Source organism: Prunus dulcis, unplaced genomic scaffold, assembly GCF_902201215.1.
Source record: "Prunus dulcis unplaced genomic scaffold, ALMONDv2, whole genome shotgun sequence".
NCBI lineage: Eukaryota > Viridiplantae > Streptophyta > Magnoliopsida > Rosales > Rosaceae > Prunus > Prunus dulcis.
This window is the reverse complement of record NW_023010042.1, coordinates 35,476-55,202: the sequence shown is the minus strand read 5'-3', so window position 1 is coordinate 55,202 and position 19,727 is coordinate 35,476. Positions and strand designations below refer to the sequence as shown.

The 19,727-nt window shown below is 38.2% G+C and overlaps 1 protein-coding gene and 3 pseudogenes across 2 annotated transcripts; all 4 read right to left on the bottom strand.

The window, feature by feature from the left end:
• Positions 1 to 1,611: 1,611 nt before the first annotated feature.
• LOC117612659 lies at positions 1,612 to 2,972 on the bottom strand (annotated as a pseudogene).
• Positions 2,973 to 5,927: 2,955 nt separating this feature from the next.
• On the bottom strand, positions 5,928 to 11,672 carry LOC117612662 (annotated as a pseudogene).
• A 1,971-nt stretch (positions 11,673 to 13,643) lies between these two features.
• Positions 13,644 to 15,224, bottom strand: LOC117612661 (UPF0481 protein At3g47200-like). Its single transcript, XM_034341334.1, has one exon. The coding sequence runs from the start codon at positions 15,174 to 15,176 to the stop codon at positions 13,860 to 13,862; it is 1,317 nt and encodes a 438-aa protein (XP_034197225.1). The 5' UTR covers positions 15,177 to 15,224; the 3' UTR covers positions 13,644 to 13,859.
• Positions 15,225 to 17,030: 1,806 nt separating this feature from the next.
• On the bottom strand, positions 17,031 to 19,209 carry LOC117612658 (annotated as a pseudogene). The gene is made up of 2 exons (XR_004583500.1): positions 19,107 to 19,209; positions 17,031 to 18,203 (listed from the first exon to the last, which is right to left on the bottom strand). The product of XR_004583500.1 is annotated as a UPF0481 protein At3g47200-like (transcript).
• Between the last annotated feature and the right edge of the window lie 518 nt (positions 19,210 to 19,727).

Sequence of the window (19,727 nt, the reverse complement as noted above, 5' to 3'; positions counted from 1 at the left end):
AAGTTAACAAAACAAATAACAATTGAAAATCGTGACTCTTTTCACTGTTCATGTTATGCTTATGGCTTTACCTTTCTAAGGCTTGGCATGTTGTATTAATTAGTGGGTTTGTAGCTCAATCCTTTTTATACCTTTGGGATAAAGGGTATAAAAAGGAGAAGTAAGGGTATGTTTGGGAATGCTTCTAGGACAGCTATAAGTTAACAAAACAAATAACAATTGAAAATCGTGACTCTTTTCACTGTTCATGTTATGCTTATGGCTTTACCTTTCTAAGGCTTGGCATGTTGTATTAATTAGTGAGTTTGTAGCTCAATCCTTTTTATACCTTTGGGATAAAGGGTATAAAAAGGAGAAGTAAGGGTATGTTTGGGAATGCTTCTAGGATAGCTAAAAGTGCTTTTTTGACAACTATTGATAGCGTTTGGCAGAAAAGTTTAGAAGTGCTTCTACGCTTCTAGATCATAAAAGTGCTTTCTAAAGAAGCATTTGCTATGTGCTTTTACAGAAAGCACTCTAAAGTGCTTTACCAAGAAGCACTTAGATTTCTTATGAAAATTTCAACATTTTTATAATAAAAGCGCTTGCTAGAAGCACTTATAAGCAGAAGTGCTTCATAGAGAAGCAGTCCCAAACGAGCTTGATTTTCAAATGTGCTGCTTAAGAAGAAATTTAATACGTTTTGACAAAAAAAAAAGAAAAAAGAAATTTAATACGTTTGTTTTACAAATTGTATTAATTGTTATCAATAATACTTGTGCACACCCACAACATACTTCTTTCTTTCTTTATTTTCCTTCAGTACAGTTCTGCCTTTCTTTAATTATTTTTAACGAATGCAAAGAGTTTGTCACAAAATCAAGGATTGAAAACAAGAGAGTAAATTATGTGCTAGAGAAACTTACCTGCAGAAATTGAAGAACAACTCTAGTTTCTCTCTTTCGCCTTGTACTCCCGCATTGAGGTTAGTATTGTTATAATGCACAGACTGTACGGACACTATTGTATAATGGCGAGAAGGCTCTAATTATATTTTTGAACCCCTTTTGAAAAGAATGGAATTGTTACCTTGGATGTGGAGGTGTTCTACCATTTGAGCAAGAAATTCCCACATATTCTTCAACTATTTTTCAAGCATGCATATTCCTTCCTATCAATCTTTGGTTTCTTCTTTTACTGTGCATAGCAGGGATCCAGTACTTTGATTTTAAATTATCTTTTCGGCACTAACTTGCTTCAGTCAAGAAACAATATGTTTTGTATCACCCTACATGCACACAGCACACTGTCATGAAATGACCAAGTAGCCCATACTCTTCTACGTTAATATACTAATTTTTCATGAAATGATAAATTCGATTTTTTTAGTTTAAGGGATCTTGTGGATTATATTAGAGAACAATTGAAACTGCAAAAGTTGATTTTGAAGATCATGGATACGAGGATGACCAAAATGTTGCGGAGAAGACTACCAAAATGTCAGGCTAGAAAGGAACTTGGTAAAATGTGCATGCATGTTGGCTAAACAATAGCCACACACATGAATGAAGCTTACAACAATAGTCACACGAACTAAGAAAACAATGGCCACAACAATTCTTTAATCACTCTCTAAAATACTTGAACATTAAGTAAAGTAGCAGAGACAACAGAGGCGACAGTTTGTATGAGAGTAAGTATGAGAAGAACAACAGCTGCAATGACAGAAATAGCTGCCCAAGGTGTGTTGAAATAGTTTTGTCTCAAAATCGCCTTCCATTTGTTCCACCGCTTGCTGTAGTACTTGTTCAGTTCGTCACAAACATGAGCATAATAGAAGTTATCAACATCTATAGGAACCCCAATGAAAAGGCTGTTAACTAATAATGAAGTAAACCCCTCAATGTTTCCGCGTATCAGATATCTCTCAGAATATGCGATTCCATACTCAATAAGCAACTCCACATCCCCTGAGGTTTTCACCAAACCACCCATTAAGGAAACATACTGACTCATGTGTAATTATCACTACTCATCGGGTAATGCAATTGTTCAAAGGCAAGGACATTTCTCATTATTTCTGTAGTGAACCTCAATGGAAATGGTGGGATCTTCAGAACCCCATTGGTGCTACTGAATTGTATGTCAAATATGTTTTCACCTTGTCGCGCCTCAAACTTGACTCCAGTGTGCTGTAATTCTGTCAAGCTGGGTATGGATGATGGGAGTTCCCCTCCAGCTTTTGATTCCAACGGTTGATAGAGTTTAAATATTTTCCTGAAAAGATCAACAATATGTGCCACTGATCTAAAAGTCTCCAAATTGTCTTCCATTTTGTCAACAGGCAATAGATGTTCGAAGAAACTGAAAGAAAGACTAATTATTGAAAGCCCCTCAGTAATGCAGTTATTGTCAGCATCAGCAGGGAGTGTAATTTTCTGTGGGTCGAAAAGATCCTCGAGAATGAAGAATGGCAACTGATTTTCAAGCAACCACATATCTGTCCATACATCTTGCAACATACCTGGTTTGTCAAATATGCGGTCATTTTCATCCCAAAATTTGAAGTAGTCCTTCAATAAGAGCTCAATAACGAAGGCGGCATCCACTAGAATGATTGTTACAAATTCATCACTGCTAAACTTGATGGGTTCTCCATAACAACGTCTCAATCTTGCTTCGTGGTCCTTTATTTTCTTAATATAATCCTCCAAACTCACATTGGTCCGACCTATAAAATCTTGCAGGTATCTCTGTTTGTGCTCTTCCTATACGACATTCAAGCCTTCCTTTCCATGGTGAAGTGGGCCTATAGAGACCACCTGAGGTGTGCAGAGCTTTTCATTCACACTTCGTAGTCGTTGAGGAACTCTGTAGATACAGCACTCGGAGGATGGGGGAGACAAGCTATTGAACCCTTTTCTCATCGAATTTGCTAATGAAATGTATGGGTTTTCTATGTCATTTTGAGCAGCTTGATGGCTTCCTGCCATTTTCCAGCTCCTGACTATATGTGGTGTTCCGATTGTAACAGATTACAATAATGATGAGTATGGATAACTGAATTACTGATAAAACAATCAAGAAACATTTCGTTATTTTCCATTCCCAATAACGAAATCAAAATGTTCAAGGAAATACAATCAGGATATTGCAATTATATAGCCATTCATAAGCTGCCTGGCATGGAATAAGAGGTGGAAACCAAATCTACTTATTGGCCAAAGTTCGAATTCACTATATATAGATATATATTTTGCCAAAATCTAAAACTGACCAACCTTAGATACAAAAACACGGTACAGCCCTGTTAAAGTAATTCCAAGTGCGAAGAAAGAAAGGAATTGAGTGTTTGTACCTCTACAGCTAAACAAATTTTCTATTGATTCTTTAAATTTTAGAGAGCAATTACTCTTAATTTGGTAGGTGTAGGACTGTGCTACTTCAAGCTTTAATGAAAGAAGCCAAGTTTATTCTAAGGGGACAAGTCAGAGACAACGAAATTTTGCTCAGCTTCATTTTCAAATTTGCTGCTTAAGAAGGAAATTTAATATGTTTGTTTCACAAATTGTATTGTCATCAATGAAACTTGTGCACACCCAACGAAATTTGCATGGCTTATTTTCAAAGGAGTACTGCTATTTCCATCCTCTGTCCTATTTCCCCACTCACCTTATCTTCAAAATTTTAAAGACAAAAATAAACCCCTTTGTAAAATGCTTAAAAAGAAATTTAATATGTTTGTTTCAAAATTTGATATTGTCATCAATGGTTAAAGAATTGCTGGTGACAACATATACTTCTTTTCTACTGTATTAATTTCTTTCTTTATTTTTTCTTCAGTATAGTTCTGCCTTTCTTTTACATGTTTATGCGCATATTTGACACGTTCAAGTATACTTATATAACAAATGCAATGAGTTTGTAGTCACAAAAATCAAGGATTGAAAACAAAAAGTAATATTATGTGCAAGAGAAACTTACCTGCAGAAACTGAAGAACTCCTCTAGTTTCTTCTCTGTCGCTATGTACTCCCGCGTTCAAGTTATTATTCTTACAATGTACATTGACTATTATATAATGGCGAGAAGCCTCTGATTAACCTCCTTTTTGCTTCATTGGATGGGGCAAGAATGGAATTGTTACCGTGGGTGTGGAGGTGATCTACCATTTGAGCAAGAAATTCCCACATATTCTTTAACTATTTTTCAAGCATGCATATTCCTCCCTATCAATCTTTGGTCTCTTCTTTTACTGTGTATAGCAAGGATCCAGTATACTTTGATTTTATATCATCTTTTCCGCACTAATTTGCTTCAATAAAAAAAAACAATAATAATATATTTTGTATCATCATTAGAGAACACTTGAAACTGCAAAACTTAATTTTGAAGATGATGGCAGAACCAAAATGTGTATAGCTTATAACTATAATTTCTTGATTAAAACAAGAGGTTTCAAGTTTTCAACAACACAAATATGAATCTCCCATGCAAAGATAAACAATAAAGCAAGCATACGGATTGTCAAATTGCCTTCAATCACTCTAAAATACTTCATACCGTCCGACACTGGCTTCAATTCATATATTGTCTTATTTTCACATGTACATCCTGCTTTTACTTAAAGGTTAATTGTTGATTTACCCCTTGAACTTGTACGTCACTTTCAATCTGCACCCTCAACTTTTTTTTTGGAAAATTAGGTGCACGAACTAATTTTTATTGCCAATTCCCCCTACCAACATGTCATCTAATAGTTTGTCAAATCATTAAAAAATATAATATTTTTGGTAAAAATTAAAGGAAAAAAAAAATCCTAAGGACCCACAGACCCAGAACCCACCCCTCCTCCCCCCCCACCTGCCGTTTTCTTCTCCTCCCAGTCCCCATGACCACCACCCTCCACTGCCACACCAATCCCCTACCCAACAGACCCCTCACCCCTTCTTTTTTTTCACCCCCGAACCCAGCATGAGTTATTGGTTAATACATTTTTCTTAATTGTCAAATAATTAAAAAAAACAGAGTTAACCCTCTGTTAAGCTAGCTGACTAGTGGGGCGAAATGGAGGAAAATCAATTTGGAGACAGCGAATCCGGTCCAGTGTAAGTGTATCGAATCTAGCTTTAATATGTATTGGGTCCTCTGGACAAGAATTCTATCCTTTTCGTCCTAATTCATATGTATGGGAAAAACAATAAATCAATTATGAATTTTTTTTATCTGGGTTCGAAATTAAATACGAATGGAGTTTTGGAAGCTTAAAAGTTATAAGCTCAAGAAAGGAAGGAAAATATGTGTACATTTGGGTCGGAGGCAAATGTCCAATCATCTACCTTCCAGGATATATAGTATCGAAAAGGCTTAAGAGTTGTAATAAGGTGACATACGCCCACATGCGGCCGACGCTAGCATATTTCGTAAGTGTATTATATGTCTTCTAAGTATATCATAGTTATGTGTCAATTTTAGATCCAATTGCACACATCCAAAATACAGAAACAAAATCATAGAGAATACACTTTTTTTCACTTATATTTTGAATATGCATTGCCTTTTTTTTTTTTTTTTGGAAGAAAAATAAAATGTATTTCATGTGTATGATATAGGGGCTTCACTTATAGTTTTTGCACAAAACCTCCTTTGATGAAGGATGTCTTAGATTCATGACATCAATGATTTGTTACATTTGGAGTACCCAACATAACAGCTCTCTGATTAACAATAAAGTTATAAAATTTCAACAGTTTCATACCTAACAAGCATAGAGAAACAAATAAAACAACCACATTGCTTCCATCACTGTACAACAGAGGCTATATTTTCTACATATACACTAACTTTTTCTTTCTCCAGCTCTCTTACACCAGCAGGCTGGTGACAAACCCAGCTCGCGTCATGTGGAGGACCAAAAGGAAATGACAAGGAGAAAACGGCTAAGGAGAGACTTACTCTCAACACTTAGAAGGCAGAGCAGAGATAACAGAGCACACTGCTTGTATAAAAGTGAGTATGAGGAGAAAAATAGCCGCAGCAATTGAAATAGTTGCCCAAGGTGTGTTGCAATAGTTTTGTCTCAAGTTTGCCTGCCATTTGTGCCAAGACGTTCTGCAGTACTTGTTGAGGTCTGCACAAAGAATAGCAAAATAGAAGTCATTAGAGTCCACAATGACCCCATCTGCAAGATTGTTAATCAGAGTAGACCATCTACAACTGTCACCGAGCATATTTTGGATGATTCCTTGCTTAACAACCAACTCCACATCCTTTGCGGTGTTCACAAAGCAATCCATGATGACAACATAATTGTTTATGTAATTCTCCATGCAATGGCATTGTTCAAAGGCAAGGAGGTTTCTGATTGTAAGCTCTGTCTCATCACTTATTGCTAATTTTGGAATTTCTAGAATCCCATTAGCGAATTGTATGTCGAATAAGTTTTTGGGTGATCCCACCTTAAACTTGACTCCTGCTCTGTGTAACTCTGCGATGCTGGGTGTGTTTAAGAGTTTCAAGTCGCCCTTTAGCAGGTGGTTTCAATGGTAGAGGTAGATACAAATTTCTACAAAAATCTACGAAGTGTTCTACTTTAGAAGCACATAATTTCTCCTTATTGCCATCCGTTCCCTCTATATGCATTAGAGTTCTGCAGAAATTGTGGCAAAGGTTAAGCATCGAAAGCCTCTCAATATTGTTATTGTTAGAAGAGACTATGATTTTTTCGGGGTCAAAAAGTGCTAAAATTTGAAAACTATGAGAGAATATTTGTTTGTGGGAATTTTCTGTGTATTCTTCTCCTTGTAGGAGGTCATATTTATAATACAATGAAACCTGAATGGGTAAGTAAATAATAAATTCCTAAATCTATTTGCAGTAGGAAATCAGGAATTAAAGTAAATCAATTACAATTATAATAGGAATTCTTGGTGTGTAAGGAAAGTAAGTCAATATCCACAAGTCACGCCAACACTCCCCCTCACGTTGGTGCATAGATGTCGCCAATGCCCAACTGATCTAGTGAATTGTGGAATGCTTTACTGGAAATCGCCTTTGTCAAAATATCCGCCAATTGATCCTCGGATTTCACAAAAGGAAACTGAAACACTTTAGCCTCAAGCTTTTGTTTGATGAAGTGTCGATCCACCTCAACATGTTTAGTACGATCATGCTGAACCGGATTCTGTGCAATGGCTATAGCAACCTTGTTGTCACAAAAGAGATTCATTGTGGATGTAGGTTTATACCCAAGTTCAGTAAGCAACTTTCTTAACCAAAGAAGTTCACAAATCCCTTTAGTCATGCCTCTGAACTCGGCTTCTGCACTGGATAAAGCTACTACATTCTGTTTCTTGCTTCTCCATGTCACCAAATTACCTCCCACGAATGTGAAGTAACCCGATGTGGATTTTCTATCTGTTACATTACCTGCCCAATCTGCATCTGAATAACCATCAATATTTAGATGACCATGCTTTGAGAACATAAGTCCTTTTCCAGGTGCAGACTTCAAATATCTAAGTATCCGAAGAACTGCATTCATATGGTCTTCACTTGGAGAGTGCATAAATTGATTGACAACGCTCACCGCATAAGCAATGTCTGGTCGAGTATGTGACAAATAGATCAATCTTCCCACTAACCTTTGGTATCTTTCTTTGTTAGTTAGAACTTGATCCGGATATTCTCCAAGATGATGATTCTGAACAATAGGAGTGTCCGCAGGTTTACAATCTAGCATTCCTGTGTCTGTCAACAAGTCTAAGACATATTTCCTTTGAGAGAGAAATATGCCTTGCTGCGATCGAGCCACCTCAATTCCCAAGAAATACTTGAGTCCACCTAGATCCTTCATCTCAAACTCCGTAGCCAGATAGTCTTGTAGCTGTGATATTTCCTGTTTATCATTCCCAGTAATAATCATATCATCAACATAGATTATTAATGCTGTTACCTTCCCTTTTCGATGTTTCAAGAACAGAGTATGATCTGAGTTGCATTGTTTGAAACCATTGTTCTTCATTGCCATGGTGAACCGTCCAAACCATGCACGTGGTGATTGTTTCAATCCATACAATGCTTTTCGTAACCTGCAAACTGTTCCAGTCTGAGTAGTATTATATCCAGGAGGAATGTCCATGTACACCTCCTCCGTGAGTTCGCCATGTAGAAAAGCATTCTTTACATCAAACTGGTGTAGTGGCCAATCCAAATTAGCTGCAAGGGACAATAAGACTCTGACGGTGTTTAACTTTGCAACTGGAGCAAAGGTTTCTTCATAGTCTATACCATAGGTCTGTGTGTACCCTTTTGCCACAAGTCTTGCCTTGTATCGCTCGATAGATCCATCTGCATTGTGTTTTATAGTAAACACCCATCTACATCCGATAGTCTTTTTTTCTCGGGGTATAGTCTCCAATGTCCAAGTCTGATTTTTCTCAAGGGCTTTCATCTCCTCTTTTATAGCTTGGACCCACTTAGGATCTTTCAATGCTTCAGAGACCTTGGTTGGAATATGGATAGCAGACAACTGATGCACAAAAGCCTTGAGTGGTTCAGACAGCTTCTCAGTGGATACATGATTTGCAATTGGATACTTGGATGTCTTGCCAATATCAGGTGAATAACGGTTTGGTGGCTTCCCACGATTTTGCCTGAAAGGTAATTGATATCCAATAGTTTTATCATCTAAATGCACAAGTCTAGTAGGAGTAGTTACCTCAAGGATATTCTCAGGAGATTGGTCTGTTGGTACTGTTGAGTTAGAGGGGGGTCTTCATCTTGTTGTTCTGTATTGTCTGTAGGTGTGAGACTCGGATCAGAAATATCTTCGCATGGATCAGGTGGGTCAGGCAATTGATCGCTATGAATGGGCGATTGGTCGCTTTTCGACAGAGAGTAATCTCGTGCTCCAGACTCGGAATGATCAATCATTTCTGTACAAAGGAGAATTTCTTTATTTTCCAAGTTGCTCCAATTCTGCTCTTCACTTCGTATCTCCCCCTGAAGTGTAGAATTGGATGATGGGTCATGGAAGAACAGCTCAGATTCCAGAAAGGTCACATCCAAAGTGACATAGGTTCGTTGGGTAGGAGGGTGATAACAGCGGTAGCCTTTCTGATGAGTGGCATAACCCACAAAAACACAACGAAGCGCACATGGATCAAGTTTGCTACGTTGATTTTTGTGGAGATGAACGAAAGCCACACATCCAAAGATTCGGGGTGTGAGTACCAAAACAGAAGGCAGAGGTCTGTGTTGTGCAAGCACCTGTAAGGGAGTTTTAAAGGTCAGTACACCAGAAGGCATGCGGTTGATCAGATGAACTGCGGTGACAATAGCATCATCCCAGTGATGGCGAGGAACATGAGCGCCAATCAGAAGTGCTCGGGCGGTTTCAAGAAGATGTCGATTCTTTCGTTCAGCAACACCATTTTGTTGTGGTGTCTGAGGACAAGTCGTCTCATGGATAATTCCATGTTGTTGGAAGTAAGTCTGAAAGTCATGATTGACAAATTCTCCACCATTGTCTGAGCGAAGAATCTGGATTTGAGCATTAAACTGAGTTTTCATCTGTTTGTGGAAGGACTGAAAACAGGAAAACACTTCGTTTTTATTCTTCAGCAAATAAAGCCATGTCATCCGTGTACAATCATCGATGAATGTGACAAACCATCGAACACCAGAAGGAGCAGTGATAGGAGAAGGTCCCCAGACATCAGAGTGAATTAACGTAAATGGAGTAGTACACTTGTTCGTACTCAACGGGTAGGGCACACGGTGACTCTTGGCCAAAATACAAGTATCACATGTGAAGTCGGAGTCCTTGAAACCTGAGAATAAATCTGGTATAAGATGCTTCATATAACTAAAAGACGGATGTCCCAATCGACGGTGCCACAACCAGATTTGCTTTTGTTTGCTATCAAAGGGATGTGTCACGCTGTTAGCCATGCCGGGACTGAAGTCATCGACATAATATAGCCCCCCTCTCTTAGTACCACGACCAAGAATCTCCTTAGTGTGAATATCCTGAAGCAAACAAAAACTCGGGTAAATGAGTACACAACAATTCAATTGTTCAGTAAGCTGACTAACTGACAACAATTTAGTGGATAAAGATGGAACAAGTAAAGTATTAGATAGTGTGAGAGAGGATGAGAGTGCAACAGTGCCAGCCCCTGTCACAGGATAAGTAACACCATTGGCATTTGCAATACAGGTTCGTCGAGGTTGTGTAGTATTCAGAAAATCATCAGGATCAAACGTCATATGATCAGTTGCACCGGAATCAATTATCCAGCTCTTGGAATCAATCTTATCGGAAGTATGGAATCCATAACCAGTACCATTATTGGTCATATTGCATTGTCCTCGATCTGTAAGAGTAGCCCACCAATTGGGGTAGCCATGCGATTTAAAACAAGTCTCACAAGTGTGTCTCGGATCACCACAATATGCGCAATCTGGTCCATGTGTCGGGGTCGTTAGTCTAGAAGTCATAATCTGTGCAGCAGAAGATGCATAGGATACAGGTTGAGTAGGAATTGGGATCGGAATCTGAGCCTGAGTCGGGGCCGAGTCAGAGTCAAAATCGGGATCAGGGTCTGAATCAGAGACAAATTCGGGGTTGGGGTCATCATCGGAGTGGGGGTCGGGGTCGTCGGAGTAGTCATAGTCAGGGTCGCGGGTCGGGGTCGTCAAAAGAGGATCCTGATTCTGGATCGGGTTCGGGGTTAAAGTCTGCATCTGTAGGAGCGGAGCCATCTGGGCACTCAACTCAACAATGGTTGGTGGAGAATGAGAGAAGGAGTCGGTGGTGCTACTTCCATGAGGGTTGAAAAAATCATCAACCCCCATAGCAGCGGCGGGGGTTTGAAACTAGAGTCAGCAATTCCAAGATCGCCGCTCTGATACCATGCTAAAATATGAAAACTATGAGAGAATATTTGTTTGTGGGAATTTTCTGTGTATTCTTCTCCTTGTAGGAGGTCATATTTATAATACAACGAAACCTGAATGGGTAAGTAAATAATAAATTCCTAAATCTATTTGCAGTAGGAAATCAGGAATTAAAGTAAATCAATTACAATTATAATAGGAATTCTTGGTGTGTAAGGAAAGTAAGTCAATATCCACAAGTCACGCCAACAAAAAGTTCCTCAAGAATGAAGAATGGCAGCTGATTTTCAAGCAACCGCATGTCAGGCCATAAGTCCTGCAACATCCATGGTCTGTTAAATATGCGGTCATTTTCATCTGCAATTCATCGAAACGATACCTCAACAAGACCTCAATGATGAAGGCGGCATCCACTAGAATGATTCTCACAAATTCATCACTGCTAACCTGAATGGTTTCTGCATAACAACTGCGCAGTTTTACTTCTTGGTCTTTTACTTTCTGTAGATAATCCGCTTGGCTTACCCTGGTCCGACGTATATAATCTTGTAAGTACCTCTTTTTGTGATCTTCCATGGCTTTTAGGCCTTCCTCGCCATGATGAAGTGGGCCTATAGAGACTACCTGAGGTGTGTAGGCATTTTCACTCACACGCCGTAGTCGTTCAGGAACTCTATAAATGCAACACGAGGAGGAGAGGGAAGACAAGCCATCCAACTCCTCACTCATTGAAGTTACTAATGGAATGCAAGGGTTTTCAATATCATGTGGAGCTTGATCGCTTCCTTCCATTTTCCGCTAATGTGTTTGTTGTTGTCAATCGTAATGGATGATAATGAATTGATAGTCACTGACACAACAATAAACAAATTTTTCAAGATGGTTGAGAAAATTAATACAAACATTGCAACTATAAGACCAAACACACAAAGACTTTTGATCCTTGTAACTCTTACATACCACACTAGTGCCTTAAGAATTCGATTTGAATGCACCAAATTCATTCAAAACTCTTCTGGTCAACTCTGTTTCTTGTAATTTTTCTTCCAAATTAGTTAAGTTTTTTATGGGTTAAAACTAAAGAGCCCTATTAATTAGTGGGTTCGTAGCTCTCCCAAGGGTATAAAAAGGAGAAGTCCATAGATAGCCAGGCCTGTTTGTGAATGCTTCTAGAATGCTAAAAGTGCTTTTTTAACAACCAAAAGCGCTTATGACCGTTTTTGGCTTAAACGTTTAGAAGCGTTTTCTAAATAAGCTAGCACTCCCAATTACTTTACCAGGAGGCACTTGGATTTCTTATGAAGATTTCAACATTTTTATAATAGAAGCGCTTATGCAACCCCGGTTTAATTGGTTCAAATAATAATAAAAGCAGAAAAGCAATGTTTTCTTTTTCCTCTTTACTTTTTCTTTCAGAACCTGCAAAAGAAATGTTAGTTGATCAGTTCTTCACCATCAAGCTTGGCTTAGTGAAATAAAGCACTTCATTGATTTCTACTTAAATTAACTGGTTTTTTTTTTTTTTGGTTGCTATAGAGTGTAAAAATTAGAAGCTCCCATCCCAGAGCTATAATTTGTGTACATTCATTATCAAACATTTGAAATTATTTGAAAATTTTTTTTTTGAAACTTTTTTGGGGGTTATGGAGATTCCAAGGGGTGGATATGGACTGTGTGATTGGCCCCACTTTACCATCAACCTTGGCTAAAGGACTAAATTGGTTTCTACTTAAATCAACTGTGTTTGTTTAGTGTAAAAAAATAAAATAAAATTAGAAGCTCCCAAAACTATAATTTTTCTGGTTTGCTTGCGCTGCCCAACCTTTGTGGTCGGGAGACTCTACTAAACCCGAGGGTAGGGGATGTGGTGTGACTTCACCCACCAATGCCAAGGTGAAGAGCTGAAGACCACTAATGCCTCACCTGAGAAGATTTTCATAGCAATCAATTACTTTAATGTTTTGCTTAGTTACAAGCCCATACTACTAGGTTCAGTCAAAACTATAATTTTTGGATATTTATATAATCAGACATTTAAAAATATTGTGAACTTTTTGCAATCTTTTGGTGCCTATGAAGAGATTCTACAGGTGGACTGTGTAAATGTATCGAATCTACATTTATGTATGGGTCTGCAAGAAAAGAATTCTATCCTTTTATTCGTGCTAATTAATTATACACTCGAAAAGACTATAGGTCCTTGTGCATATAGTTGGAAAAATAATAAATCAATTATGAATTCTTTGTTTTGGTTCGAAATCAACTATGAATGGAGCTTATAAAGCTCAAGAAAGGGAGGAAAATATATGTATATTTGGGTTGGAGGCAAAGGTCCAGTCATCTACCGTCCAGGACATACAGTATGGTAATAGGGTGACACATGCCCACATGCGACCCACGCTAGCATATTTCGTAAGCGTAATTATATGGCTTCTAAGTTTATGATAGTTATGTGGCAATTTTAGATCCAATTGTATGCACCTAAAATACAAAAATAAAATCATAGACAATACACTTTTTTTCAGTTATATTTCGAATATGCATTTCTTTTTTTGAAGATCAAAAATTGTTTTTCATGTGTATAAAATAGGGGCTTCACTTAGGGTATAAAATAGTTTTTGCACAAAACCACCCTTGACAAAGGACGTCTTAGATTAAAGACTACCGACATGAGATTTTCAATGATTTGTTACATTGGAGTACCCAACATAACAGCTCTCGGATTAACAATAAAGTTATAAAATTTCAACAGTTTCATACCGAACAAGCATAGAGAAACAAATAAAACAACCACATTGCTTCCATCACTCTACATGCACAGCTCACTTTCACTAACAGAGGCTATATTTTCTACATATACACTAACTTTTTCTTTCTCCAGCTCTCTTGCACCTCTAGGCTGGTGACAAACCCAGCTCGTGTCATGTGGAGGACCAAAAGGAAATGACAAGGAGAAAACGGCTAAGAAGAGACTTACTCTCAACGCTTAGAAGGCAGAGCAGAGATAACAGAGCACACTGTTTGTATAAAAGTGAGTATGAGGAGAAAAATAGCCGCAGCAATTGAAATAGTTGCCCAAGGTGTGTTGCAATAGTTTTGTCTCAAGTTTGCCTGCCATTTGTGCCAAGACGTTCTGCAGTACTTGTTGAGGTCTGCACAAAGAATAGCAAAATAGAAGTCATTAGGGTCCACTATGACCCCATCGGCAAGGTTGTTAATCAGAGTAGACCCTTCACTACTGTCACCGAGACTATTTTCGACGATTCCATGCTTAACAAGCAACTCCACATCCTTTGCGGTGTTCACAAAGCGATCCATGATGACAACATAATCGTTTATGTAATTCTCCATGCAATGGCATTGTTCAAAAGCGAGGAGGTTTCTGATTGTAAGCTCTGTCTCATCACTTATTGCTAATTTTGGAATTTTTAGAATCCCATTAGCGAATTTTATGTTGAATAAGTTTTTGGGTGATCCCACCTTAAACTTGACTCCTGCTCTGTGTAACTCTGTGATGCTGGGTGTGTTTAGAGTTTCAAGTCGTCCTTTAGCATGTGGTTTCAATGGTAGAGGTAGATGCAAATTTCTACAAAAATCTACAAAGTGTTCAACTTTAGAAGCACATAATTTCTCCATATTGCCATCTGTTCCCTCTATATGCATTAGATTTTTGAAGAAATTGTGGCAAAGGTTGAGTATCGAAAGCCTTTCAATATTGTTATTGTTAGAAGAGACTTCGATTTTGTCGGGGTCAAAAAGTTCCTCAAGAATGAAGAATGGCAGCTGATTTTCAAGCAACCGCATGTCAGGCCATACATCCTGCAACATATATGGTTTGTTAAATATGCAGTCATTTTCATCCTGCAATTCATCGAAACGATACCTCAACAAGACCTCAATGATGAAGGCGGCATCCACTAGAATGATTCTCACAAATTCATCACTGCTAACCTGAATGGTTTCTGCATAACAACTGCGCAGTTTTGCTTCTTGGTCTTTTACTTTCTGTACATAATCCGCTAGGCTTACCCTGGTCCGACGTATATAATCTTGTAAGTACCTCTTTTTGTGATCTTCCGTGGCTTTTAGGCCTTCCTTGCCATGATGAAGTGGGCCTATAGAGACTACCTGAGGTGTGTAGGCCTTTTCACTCACACGCCGTAGTCGTTCAGGAACTCTATAAATGCAACACAAAGAGGAGAGGGGAGACAAGCCATCCAATTCCTCGCCCATTGAAGTTACTAATGGAATGCAGGGGTTTTCAATATCATGTGGAGCTTGATCGCTTCCTTCCATTTTCCGCTGATGTGTTTGTTGTTGTCAATCGTAATGGATGATAATGAAATGATAGTCACTGACACAACAATAAACAAATTTTCAAGATGGTTGAGAAAATTAATACAAACATTGCAACTATAAGACCAAACACACAAAGACTTTTGATCCTTGTAACTCTTACATACCACACTAGTGCCTTAAGAATTTGATTTGAATGCACCAAATTCATTCAAAACTCTTCTGGTCGACTCTATTTCTTGTAATTATTCTTGGAAGATTCTAATGCAGTTTTGATTGAAAAATTCCTACTAATCATGTGAATCAGTACGAAAGTTTAATTCACATTAACATACAAACACCATTTTTTTTTTTTATGTGTTCGAAAGGAAAAGAATTGAAAGTCTTGAATGTTTTTCGTGTCCTGCATTATTGGAGATTCTAATAAAACAAATTCTTTGTGTAATGATATCAGATAGTAGATTATGCTTCCAGTCAAAACATAGACAAACCAAAATCCCATTAGAAGAGAAGAAAATTATATACGACATTTACATAACCTTTTGCTCAATTCCAATTTCCAACTAAAATGAAACACAAGACACTTAAAAAGCTTCAAGAAATTGGATGTGCAAGCAAACATAGAAAAATAAAGAAAGACAGAGAAAGGAGTTTGGGCATTGAAAACATACCTGCTATGGATTGAAACCCAAGTGTTTTTTTTTTTTTTTTTGGCAGTTGGTAGATGAGTAGCTAGAAAAGCTCAATGCAGATAGCTTGCTCTTCTGCTAGATTTCAGTATAAGAACTAGTGAATCTGGTTTGGAAGTCAGGTCAACTCCTCATGTAGCTTCCTTGCCTTTGCTTTGACATGTCTATGCACGTCCTGGGGAAGTTTGAATAATCCATTGCAGGCCCCACGACAACTAAAAATCAACAATTTGTACAAGGGTTTGTCGACTATAAGTCTTTTGTATCTGCTTTTGTGTTTCGGTGAAGTTTCTGTGTCCTTTGTGCGGAGTCTGCAATGCTTATTCCATGAAAATGTTCCGGAAAAAATGAGGTTGTTTCTTACTAGATTTAAAATGCTCCTAAGGAAAAAAAAAAAAAAACCAACGGGGTCTAGCGGAGTGAAAAAGGGTCTTGATTTGTAGACTAGAAGTCTCAGGTTCAAACCCCATGACATTAGTTGTGTGTGTGAGAAACCCCTCCCTATCGCTTGTACTAAAAATACATAAAATAATAAATACATAAAATTCTTAACGGATTTGATGATGAAAAATATCAAACTCTCTTTATATGCTTTTTCCTTCGACTTGAGCTGTTTAGTCTTGGACTCTTCCCACATCATGTTGGGCTTGTCTTCTTCTTGAGGATTGCCAAGAGGTTTCTAGGCCCAGGAATGCTTTGAGTTAGTTTTTGTGTTTATGGGCCTTGGGATCCAACTTAACCACAAAAAGAATAAAGATTTGATCACCACCATGGAGAAATTAATCATAAAACAAATTAATTTTTACAGAGATTGGTGGACATTGGAAGTTTTTTTTTCTTCTCTTTTTTCATTACTAAAAAATTTATAACACAGAAATAAATAATATTTCATCAGAAACAATCTGGATAGGAAGAACCTGCAGTTGAATTCATTCACTGTGAAAATTTGGACAAACAATAGAAATATTACATTCATCATCTGGATTTGAGTTCACAGGCTTTCCTCGGATCCCTTTACTTGATGAAGACCTGAAATGCTACTAGTTTCCCAAAAGTGTTCCTGCTAGAACCATGTGAGTGAATAAATAAATAATAAAAACAGAGATGAGTCTACATATTATTGTCAGAAGAGAAAGCGGCAAAGCGGGGACTTACCCTTTAATGGTTAAGTAGCAGAGATAACAGAGCACACCGTTTGTACGAGAGTGAGTGTGAGGAGAACAACAGCGGCAATGACAGAAATAGATGCCCAAGGTGTGTTGAAATAATTTTGTCTCAAATTTGCCTTCCATTTGTTCCAGGACGATCTGCAGAAGTTGTTCAGCTCTTCACAAAGAGTCGCGTAACAGAATCTGTCGACAAAGAAAAGAGCCTCAGAGGCAAGTTTGGTAATCATAGATGAAACCACGCTGGTGGTACCCGCAGTTTGAAAAATTCCAAACTCAACAAGCAACTCCACATCCTTTGGAGTGTTCGCAAAACGACCCATGATGCTAACATAATCGTTTAAGTAGTTGTCTTCCATGCAATGGCATTGTTCAAAGGCAATGACATTTCCCAGGGTCCGCAGTTTGTCACCAGTTATCATTATTTTAGGAATTTTGAGAGTTCCATTTGCAAATTGTATGTCGACTAAGTTTTTGCTTGATCCTACCTTAATTTTGACTCCAGCCTGGTGCATCTCTTTGATGCTAGGTATGTTCAAGGTTTTGAGCTCCCCTGCATCTCTTAATTCTGATTCCAATGGTAGATAGAAAATTCTTATAAGATCAACAAAGTGTTGCACATTAATAGAACTAGAAGAAGATGATATTCTGTTCCATTTGTCTCCCTTCCCCTCCAAATTCAATATTCCAGCTGTGAAGAAATTCTTTGAAATATTAATTATTGAAAGCCTCTCATGATCATGAGTACTGTAATAATTCCTAAAAGAGTCGGTTATTATGTATGTGTGATAAAGATCCTCAAGAATGAAGAATGGGAGCTGATTTTCAAGCATCCACATGTCAGGCTGTACATACCTGAGCATCCACGGTTTGTTTAATAAACGGTCTCCTCAATAAGAACTCAATAGTGAAGGCAGCATCCACTAGAATGATTTTTACAAATTCATCACTGCTAAACTTGATGGGTTCTGCATAACAACTTCTCAGTCTTGCTTCTTGGTCCCTTATTTTCTTGATATAGTCCTTCAAGCTTATCTAAGTCCGACACATAAAATCTCGTAGGTACCTCTTTTTCAGCTCTTCCATGGCTTCTAAACCTTCCTTGCCATGATGAAGTGGACCTATGGAGATGACTTGAGGTGTGTAGGCCTTTTCCTACAGACGTCGTATTGCTAAAATATGAAAACTATGAGAGAATATTTGTTTGTGAGAATTTTCTGTGTATTCTTCTCCTTGTAGGAGGTCATATTTATAATACAACGAAACCTGAATGGACAAGTAAATAATAAATTCCTAAATCTATTTGCAGTAAGAAATCAGGAATTAAAGTAAATCAATTACAATTATAATAGGAATTCTTGGTGTGTAAGGAAAGTAAGTCAATATCCACAAGTCAAGCCAACACTCCCCCTCACGTTGGTGCATAGATGTCGCCAATGCCCAACTGATCTAGTGAATTGTGGAATGCTTTACTGGAAATCGTCTTTGTCAAAATATCCGCCAATTGATCCTCGGATTTCACAAAAGGAAACTGAAACACTTTAGCCTCAAGCTTTTGTTTGATGAAGTGTCGATCCACCTCAACATGTTTAGTATGATCATGCTGAACCGGATTCTGTGCAATGGCTATAGCAGCCTTGTTGTCACAAAAGAGATTCATTGTGGATGTAGGTTTATACCCAAGTTCAGTAAGCAACTTTCTTAACCAAAGAAGTTCACAAATCCCTTTAGTCATGCCTCTGAACTCGGCTTCTGCACTGGATAAAGCTACTACATTCTGTTTCTTGCTTCTCCATGTCACCAAATTACCTCCCACGAATGTGAAGTAACCCGATGTGGATTTTCTATCTGTTACATTACCTGCCCAATCTGTATCTGAATAACCATCAATATTTAGATGACCATGCTTTGAGAACATAAGTCCTTTTCCAGGTGCAGACTTCAAATATCTAAGTATCCGAAGAACTGCATTCATATGGTCTTCACTTGGAGAGTGCATAAATTGACTGACAACACTCACCGCATAAGCAATGTCTGGTCGAGTATGTGACAAATAGATCAATCTTCCCACTAACCTTTGGTATCTTTCTTTGTTAGATGGAACTTGATCCAGATATTCTCCAAGATGATGATTCGAGGTTTTCGGCTGGGATTTTGGGTGCGACGTGATCGGGACATCGAGTCGGTTGGAACGTGACCAGTCTCACGTCCTGCTGTCACCGGACGACCGTGAATCGAAGAGAGAGAGGGAAGGTATCGGGGAGAGAGAGAGTGCGCGTAGGAGGAGAGAGAGAGAGAGAGAGAGAGAGAGAGAGAGAGAGATGAGGGCTTTTCTGACTTTTATCAAACCATTTTTGCAATATTTATGATTATTCCATTGAGGGTATTTTGATCGTATTTCTCTCCTTACAACTCCGATTCGAGCCCACTATGTGTCTACGGACTCATCTCGCCGTGCTCTACGTAACGGTACAGTCGGAATTCCCAAATTCCTTCCCGATCAAAAAGTCCACTTCAAACTAAATAAAATATTCTAGGGGCAAAAAAGGTTTTTTAATCATGTTTAATGAATAATTAAATATTTATTTAGGACCGGGTCGTTACAAAGGGACCCTAAAGGGTGTTTATTTGAGGGATCCCTCAATAGAAGGAACTGTATATAATATATCCTTCTCCTTGTTCTACTTGCACATGTC

Coding starts and splice junctions, on each gene's coding strand:
- LOC117612661 (XM_034341334.1), bottom strand. CDS start 15,176: ATGGAAGGAAGCGATCAAGCTCCACATGATATTGAAAACCCCTGCATT.